This window comes from Pelodiscus sinensis, chromosome 3 (assembly GCF_052426305.1).
Source record: "Pelodiscus sinensis isolate ZL-2025 chromosome 3, ASM5242630v1, whole genome shotgun sequence".
Taxonomy (NCBI): domain Eukaryota; kingdom Metazoa; phylum Chordata; order Testudines; family Trionychidae; genus Pelodiscus; species Pelodiscus sinensis.
Genome location: NC_143054.1, coordinates 148410973 through 148420190, shown reverse-complemented (window position 1 = coordinate 148420190; position 9218 = coordinate 148410973). Strand labels below are relative to the sequence as shown.

Sequence of the window (9218 nt, the reverse complement as noted above, 5' to 3'; positions counted from 1 at the left end):
ATTGTGAGCTCTTTGGGGCTTTATGTTCTGTGTTTGTACAGCACTTAGTGCAGCTGGGGTCCTGCTCCATGACTCTGTAGCAGTACACATACTAATAAATAAGGGTATGTCTACACTACCCCGCTAGTTCGAACTAGCGGGGGTAATGTAGTCATCCGCAGTTGCAAATGAAGCCCGGGATTTGAATTTCCCAGGCTTCATTTGCATGAAGCCGGCCGGCGCCATTTTTAAATGCCGGCTAGTTCGAACCCCGTGCCACACGGCTACATGCGGCACGGAGTAGCTAGTTCGGATTAGGCTTCTACTCGAGGAGTACAGCTAGTTCGGATTAGAAGCCTAATCCGAACTAGCTACTCCATGCCGTGTGTAGCCGCGCGGCACGGGGTTCGAACTAGCCGGCATTTAAAAATGGCGCCAGCCAGCTTCATGCAAATGAAGCCTGGGAAATTCAAATCCCAGGCTTTATTTGCAACTGCGGATGACTACATTACCCCCGCTAGTTCGAACTAGCGGGGTAGTGCAGACATACGCTAAGTGGTCAGATTTCCAAAAGTGGACAGCACATCACAATTCCTTTTGAGAGCTGCAACACATGGAGTACTTCTGGAAAGCTCAATCTTAATTTAAAGCAATGCTTACCCATATGTGTCCTCTTTTCTTTGTCTTTGGGGAATGCTGTATGTTATTGGTAACCCTTTAAGTGCAGTTTTCCAAAGTTCTGAGCCACTGCAGGGCTGTTAAGCCAGAGGAAAAAAATCCTCCACAAACAGCAGAGGAGTAAAAATTTCAGCGCTTCTGCCCCTTCATTTCAGCAGTGAACTCAAATAGTCTGCTAATCTTGCTGAGAACTGCAGTGACTACCACATTTTGGGAGGCAATAAGCACTAGCAGCTCCCATTGACTTCTAATGGGGACTGGAGATGCTCATCACAAATCAGGATCTGGCCCAACACACTGAGCAGGAACAGAAGGGACACTAATGACATTGCTGGGAGTCGTGGGTGCTCCGCATAACTAAGAAAGCAGGCCAGAACTGTAAGACATCTTCATCCAAATTTTCCAAAAAATAGGGAGTTCTGAAATCCCTGGATAGATTTTCATTACCTGGCTTAGCTTTTCTCCCTTGGTTTGAAAAAGTAAAGTGCTGCTTGGATCAGGATTCATCCCTTCATATTCTGGCAGTGTTTACATGATTTCCTTTCAAACCCATGAGAAATGCACCTAGACACCACTATAATGGGAAGTCCTATTGATGTTTGTTATAGTGTTTGGAACCCACAAACTTGCCTGGGCTCCAAAGGGCCTACTGTAGTTTCATTTTAAAATGCCAATTTGGAGATGTGAGCCAAGCATTCACTCCCAAGTATATTGACTGGAGTCAAAATACTGATTTAAATACACTGTCTGGTTCACACCATCAAACTGGACTTTTACAGGTCCCCTAAATACAGTATCAAAAAAAATAAAATAAATAAAAAAGAAAGGCTGGTGCTTTGGCAATTCAGTAGCTATTATGCAGTCAAAATATACAAAAACCTCAATAGTTGGACTAGTGCCAATTCACTGTTATGTGAAATTGGCCAATAGTCACCAAGATAAAGCTTTATTTATAATTTAAAACAGTCGTGTCTTCAAGGTACTTCATAATTCCTCCAGGTCAGTTAAATCCACAACAACTTTCAAGAACAGTGTGTCATCTTTGACATACGTGTTCTTTGCACTCTCCAGCACAGCATGTGCCACAAACTTTGGGCACCCAGAGGCAATATTCATTTCTCCATCTGGTCTTTGGAAACTGCTGCTGTGAGGGTCAGCTTTAAAGACTTCAACAATGTGATTTTTTTTCCCGCTTTGATCCAGAAGCATAAGTGTAACTTTTTGCTTGAAAGGCCATGGTAGCAATGAGTCAAATTCCCCTTTCATCACTACAAAGTATAGGGAAACATGCGTCCCTTTTCCTGAACCATCCCCATTCAGATATGCTCTGGCACATAACCTGTACCCACAGCGGCTGGTATAAAAAGGATGACTGAATATAGAGACAGTGCGGCCTTCCATAGCTTCTTTTTTCTTCATCTTGTAGTCCATGATTTTCCAGATGAGTTTTCCATTGTAACATGTGCTCTCCAAAAGCTTAAACCTCTCTTCATTTTTATTGAGTTGTGCTTTGTGAATACTGATGTGGACGTCATGTTTGTTTGACTGGTCTTCCAAGACACCTAGGTAAGAAAGATACACCAAACATCCAATTAAGGAAAACTGACATTGAAACAAAGTGAATTACAGACCAAGGGACAACAACAAACTAAGCGGTTAGAGCCCAGAGATTAGAAATAACTGGGGAAATACAGGAACTACACAATGACAATTAACTTTGTAGCATTAGCCATTTCAATGTGTTTGTTGTAGTGTTTCCTATAACATTTTCTATCCTTGGGTGGACTGAATTTTCAACACCAATATTGAGGGATGTGCACTACCAATACAAACAAAACCACACACACATACACACACAGTGTATATCTATATATTAAATAGGGATGTTAAATTCGAGCAATTGACTAATCAAATAGTTGATGCAATTTGCATCAACTATTCAGTTAGTCGATAGGGCACCTCCACCTTTGAAGTGTAGCAACAGCACTAGGGCAGTCCCCCACTGGCCCCGTGTTCCCCACGGCATTTCAGAGAGGCAGCACCACGTGGAGCCTGGGATCAGCTGGGAACTTCCTCGCTGACCCTGGGCTCCATGAGGCACTGCTGCTTTGAAATGCTGCGTGCAGCCTGGGGACACCCCAGCTGGCCCTGGGCTGCAGTGGTGTTTTAAAGCGGCAGCACTGTGTGGAACCCAGGGTCTGGCCCCAGGCTCCATGCAGCACTGCTGTTTTGAAGTACCCTCTTTTCTCCTCCGCCCCCCTCCGTCTTGCTGCCTCTTTCTGATAGAGGCAGGAAGGGGGGGGGGGGAGGAAGCGACTAGTTGACTCAACTATCTGAAAAGCATTGTGTAGCGGATAGATGACTAGTCGTTCACATCCCTAATCTTAAACCAGGGGCCGAAAACTTATGGCTCCTGAGCCAAATATGGCTCTTTTGCAGCTTGAGTTTAGCCTTCCTTGGTCCCCCTGCAGCAGGGAGCCCATGCTGGTGCTCCAGACTCATGACGCCCTGCAAGATTGGCGCACCAGCGCTGGCTTCCTGTGGGGGCGGGGAGAAAACCCCTGAGCCTCCCCACTGGATCTGACTAATGGAGAAGAAGCTGGAGCTAGAAGCGGCTGCGCGTGCTGCCAGTTCCTTTCCCCCTCCCCTGGCTGAGGGACAGCATCGCAGGGATATGCTTTCTAGAGACTTTCCCCACTGCTCCCATTAGCTAGATTCTGGCCAATGGGAACAGTGGGAGTCTGAGCCTGAAACATGGTGCTGGCAGCAGCGGGAAAGCAATAAATGGCCCTCCACCCCCTCCAAGCCAAGACTCCACACCCCCAGTCCCCTCATTCATACCCCCCAAGCCAAGACCATGGACTCCCCAGCCTTCTCACCACCCTGCCGAGAACCTGCACCCCTAGCTCGCTCACTCACTGCCCTGCTGAGACCCTGCATCCCCAGCCCCCTCACTCATAGACTTATAGACTCATAGACTTTAAGGTCAGAAGGGACCATTATGATCATCTAGTCTGACCCGCTGCACAGCGCAGGCCACAGAATCTCACCCACCCCTCCTAGAATAATCCCCTCACCTATATCTCAGATATTGAAGCCTTCAAATACTTTGAAGACCCCACTCATACCCCCCAAGCCAAGAGCCTGCACCCCAGCCCCGTCCCCCTACTCCCCAAACTGAGACCCCATGTCCCCAGCCCCCTCACACACTCCCACTGTTGAGACCTTGCACCCCCAAACCCCTCATTCATACCACCCAAGCTGAGACTCCGCACCCCCAGCTCCCTCAAACACTCTCTCTATTGAGACCCTGCACCCTCAGCCCACTCCCTTTCTCCTAGCCAGATGCCCTACCCCCAGCCCACTCCTGCACTCTCCTTCCTGGCCAGCACTCCACCCCTAGCCTGCTCCTGCAGCCTCTCTTGTTCCCCTCCCCCTGGCCAGATACCCTGCTCCCAGCCAGCTCCTACACCTTACCTCCTCACACCTTCACCCCTTCCTACAGCCCGCCACCCACCCATATCCTGCACACCCATCCCTATCCCAGTCACTAGCAGCCGTCCTGCACTCTAAACACCTCATTTTTGGTCCCACTCCAGAGCCTAGGGGGTCCCATAAAATCCACTAACCCTGGAACTGCAGAAGAGCAAATCTGGCTGGAGGCCTTGAACCTTAGTTCTCCCTGCCCGCCCCACCCCCACCATGGGGCTGTATCTGTTTCAGTTGGGGACCACATCAGTGAGGGTTTGGGGGTTTTGGAGGTTTATTTTATTTAATTTATTTATTTATGCTTCTCAGTCGCATAGCAACTGATTTTTCTGTGGGTGAGTGGCCCCCGACCCAAAAAAGGTTCCCCGCTCCACCATAAATAAAGACAGTGTTGAAACCTTTTAGGTTGAACATAATATTTTACTTTATTTAAAATGAAGCCTGGACAACAAGGCCTCAATTGGGGCCTGTGACGGACTGTCACTGGTCGGGGGGCGGGGCGATCGGAGCCCCCGTGGGCAGGAGGCTGACGCACGGGAGCGGGCTCCCCGGCGTTCCCCCAGCGCTAGCCGGAGGTGGCGGCGGGCAGGGGCACTTCCCCCGCGCCTGCACCGGCTGCGCCGTTACGGCTCCTTCCCCGCGTCCCCGGACGACGGGGGCGGGGGGAGCAAATCAGCTGGGCGGCTGGGCGCCGCGCGGCGACGTGCCCGGAAGGGGCGGGGCCCCAGGGAGCGGCTAACGCGGCGGGCCAGCTCAAAAGAGCTGGCCGCCGACGGAGGAGGGGGGAGGCTCCTGGCAGGAGCGGAGGAGCAGACCCGGAAGCAGGACGGAGCCCGGGCGGCATACCCCACGGCTGCCGGCCCGGCGCTGGTCCCGAGGCCTTCGGGACAGCCACTGCCCATGGCGGTCGCTCAGCCCCTCGGCCGAAAGGGGGCGGACCCCACCTCGTCACACCCAACGGGAGCGGGACGTCCGGAGGCGGAACGGCACCCCAGAGCGCTCCCCAGAGGCCGCATCCGGGAGCGAGACACCACAGGTCACCGAACCAGGGTAGGTTCAAAGGCGGCGGGCACGATTGGCGAGAGCCGCCCGGAGGGAGGAAGGAGCCCGGGGCAGGGCGCTTTTGGTGACCTTGGGTGGATGAGTTGCGGAGGGATTAACTCCCTCCTCCACCGCGTCGGGGCATTAGAAAGCCCCGCCGCTTAGGGCCCCGGGCTGGGACCCGGAGAGAGGGTGGGATCGGGTCCCCCTCCCTCCACGAAGGGAACGGCCCACTACCCACGGCCTTAACGGAGGGACGATACAAGCCGCAACCCCGCGAGGGGAAACTCTGAACCGGGGGCCTGCTGCCCCGCCCCGCAGAGACGGGTAACTATTGATGGGTTCGCTGACCCCCCCTTCCTCCTGGGAGGGGGTGATCGCACCCATTGTCAGGGGTTCCCCATCGGGGCCCCGGGGGCCGAATAGGCACTAAGAGGGGGCACTAGGGTTCACTGAGCCCCCCTCTCGGACCAAGAGGGGGTGATCGCACCCCGAAACCCCCACAGGGCCCAGTCCACATCTGGCCACAGCGTCCTCTCCTGGAGCAGGCCCTCATCTGGCTATGGGAAGGGCTGGTGGCAGCCCCACTCCTGTTGCAACATGGGTGGGGGGGAGGCTGTTATCCTTCTAGCCCCTCGTTTAGCCACTGCTGCCCAGCCCTGGCCAGGTAAGGTAATCAAGAACCAGGGTCCCCCCACATACACTATTTCCCACTCACAGCATCCTGCCTGCCTCCTGCATCTCCCACACACCCCAACCCACTGCTCTGAGCCCCTCATACTCCAACCCTGATTCCTGCATCCCCATCAGCAGCAGAAGTCCCATTAAATAAAGTCTGTGAATACATTTCATTTATGCTATTATTAAGCATGTCAATTATCATTATATTAAGCTGTATATTTTCAGACATGCAAATGGGCATTCTTATACTGGCTCTTTGTTGACCACTTGTTCCAAATTTTGATGTAGTTTGGCTCTTTGGTTTGAAAAGGTTGCCAACCCCTGTCTTAAACAGTCCATAAGTGAAGAAAATATATTAAAACAAGGGATAGTTAACAAGGAGCAATGCTTACAATATTTATTATAAAATCAAATAAAAAAGAAAATTAACACTATCCTTGGTGTATATGTATAATCATCCTAACAACTCGAACTAGTAAACACACCAAAATGCATATTATCCACGTATAGCTCAGCTTTAAGATTCTAAACAAATCTGAGTCAACTAGAAATAGTCATGCAATACAATATTTCCTGACACTGGAAACACTAAGGCTTATGCAGTTTCTCTGGGGAATGTTTAGGATCCATGCTATACATGAACAAGTGAAACAGAGACCTATAAAAACTGATGTAAGTTTTCCTGGTTTGACACTTTCACCTTGTGTGTGTCACTAGCTCAAAGAATAGAAGCCCCAGAAAAAATTAACACATGGATTCAGGGGTTTGTAGACACATGTTTCAAAGAGCTTGCAAAGAAGGTTTCATCATACTAAACAATTAGCATCATACCTAGTACTTGCTACTTCTGACTCATAAGAGGCAGAAGTATCTACCACATAGCAAAGATCTGGCTTTAATGCAATACAAAACACCATGTATTAATTAGTAACACGAGATTTTAAAAAAATCATTAAAATTAGAGTTTCAGATATCTGCAAAACTCCAAAAAATATTGTTAAAAGAATCTTTTTCTTTCTTACCTTAAACGATTAACACCTATGTAAACTTTGTTTGAAATGTAATCAGGCAAATGTCCTGGCACACCTCCTTCCCCCCACCCCCCTCATGCAGCTTGCTTTCCCACCTGCCCTCCAAACCAGCCACACAGAGAGGACTGCAGCAAATAGGTCAAGACACCCCAAACCTCATTACACAGATGTCAGCCCCCATCCATCCTTGTGCAATCTGCTCCCCCAGCCCAGCTCCAGGCTGAGATAAAATCCTGCTTCTCAAACTTGCAGGCATGAGCAGTCTAGCTGGGAGTCAGGACATAACACAAACTCTCCACCCTCCCCTATCCTACCTCAGGACACAAAGCACAAACTCCTCCCTGCCTCTACCTCACCCCAATGCCAGCACCCACTCACCCCCTCTTTTCCTCACCTACCCCATGCAGTCAACTTTCCCCCAATCCCCTTCCCAGTCCAAGAGGACTGAGGAAAGTGCTAGATTTCTGCCTCTGCCTCCTCTTCATGCACAGACTGAACTCCCCCAATGTTCTCCCCTCCAACTCCCTCCCAGCCAATTACTCCCTTCCTCTTCTTCTTCCTCTCCCCAAACTTCCCTACCCTATGACTCTCCCCCTAGTCACTTATTCCTTCCTTATCTCCCCTCCCTACCTGCTTCTGAGCTCCTCTGTCTGAAGCAGGCAGCTCCAGATCTGCTCAGACAGCCCCTCCCACCACCTGAGCTCCTGGCCTGCGGTGGGAATTCTGAGCCTCTGCACAGGGCTCATTAAAGGGCTGTGGGTTGTGCAGCCATGCAGCTTACTTGGAACTTAGGTCTGCTGTCATTAACATACTTTTAGCCAATCTTAATTCCATCCTAAAAAAAACCCTTTGAAGACTGCAGACACACATGCATCCTAGAGATGCAGAATTTGGATTCCAACTTCCCTCAAGTTGGGGTGTATTTAGCTATATGAGCTTTTGGGTCTGATTTGTTGGATACACATATCTGTGTTCTAGTCACATATTCAGAAGGCTTTTTTGTAATTAAAACAATCATGTGTTCCAGATACTTTTCACAATTCCTGTAGGTCAGTTAAATCCCCATCTTTGAAGAATGGCATGTCATCTTTACTATGGGCCCAAATTCTGAGCTCACAGGTGAGAATGAGAAGTAATACTACAGGATTGAAAGGAGAACCAAGCTTCATGTGTCCTACAAGAACAGAGCATTACAGGCTGCATCACAAAAGCAGCTTATATAGAACCCTGTTGTGCATTAATTTCCTGATCTTGACAACGAGGCAGTCCGCTAGAATTTAAGGGAAAAGCAGGATAACAGATGGCAGCACGAGTACTGATGAAGTTACCAAAAAGTGCAAGCTTCCTATAGCAAATTTACCCCGGGCTCTCAGACGAATATTTTTAATTTTGGAACCCTATAATAATTTCATTGTAGGATTATTACACTTTTTGGTAACTTCCAGTGCAGTTACAGACATTGTCACCCAAAACTATGAAGAACTATGGTCAGAAGAAGACGACTCAACAGAGGGCACAACTGAATGCAAAAGGTTTGCCTGTCATCCATCATGAATATCACGGAAATTTATCACAGAAACACCAACATAGTTTTGCTTAAACCTGATGTTCATCTTCAAGAGCAATATCAGGCAAACAAGTTGATGGGGAAGGTGATCCAAACTGATAAACAACATCACACCTTTAGGAACACCAGCTTTTACTCAAAAAATACAAAAGAAAAATCTGAGCATACCTAAACGCTGATCGTATGTCTCCATAAAGGCAATCTTCTGCTTTACATTGTCAATAGTCTCCAACAGTGGCCTCAGGTCAAATTTACTTTGCTGCTGATTTGCCATTTGTATTAGTTGCCTCACTTGTGTTTCCAGCCACACAGATTTATCAATATGACTGGCAAGAGTCTTCATGTTTAATGCAGGAGGAAGAGAATGAACATATACTAATAAAATTAATAATTTAATCTGACATTTAAAAAGTCTTTGTACAATACTAATATTGACATTATATACCACATTCAAGAATATCCTTGTTTGTCTTTGGAATCCTTCAAACGTTTCCTCATCATTAATTCTGCATTCATTCACTAAGAATCAATTTCTAATTCATTACCATTCACCAAAATTACCTTCATCTCAGCTGATTTGATTATTCAAACATATAGTAGCATAACTAAAATTGGAAACTAGATCTATTCAGCACTCCTTACTCGGGTCAAACTCCCATGGAATTCCCATATTATGATTAATAGTAAGAATGCACATACTATATTTAAAAAAACAATAGTGGCTTAAATCCATAGATGGAGCACAGTGCACT

At 48.4% G+C, this 9218-nt stretch overlaps 1 protein-coding gene across 8 annotated transcripts in view; it reads right to left on the bottom strand.

Annotated features, from left to right (window-relative positions):
• Positions 1 to 473: 473 nt before the first annotated feature.
• Positions 474 to 9218, bottom strand: part of TRAF5 (TNF receptor associated factor 5) — a 63606-nt gene continuing 54861 nt past the window's right edge. For all 8 annotated transcript variants that reach the window (XM_089777428.1, XM_089777427.1, XM_089777430.1 and 5 more), the window contains 2 exons: positions 8635 to 8803; positions 474 to 2219 (listed from right to left, as the gene is read on the bottom strand). In XM_089777428.1, coding sequence (XP_089633554.1) covers positions 1642 to 2219; positions 8635 to 8803 — 747 coding nt within the window. In that variant the 3' untranslated portion in view covers positions 474 to 1641. The remainder of the gene's footprint in view (positions 2220 to 8634; positions 8804 to 9218) is intronic.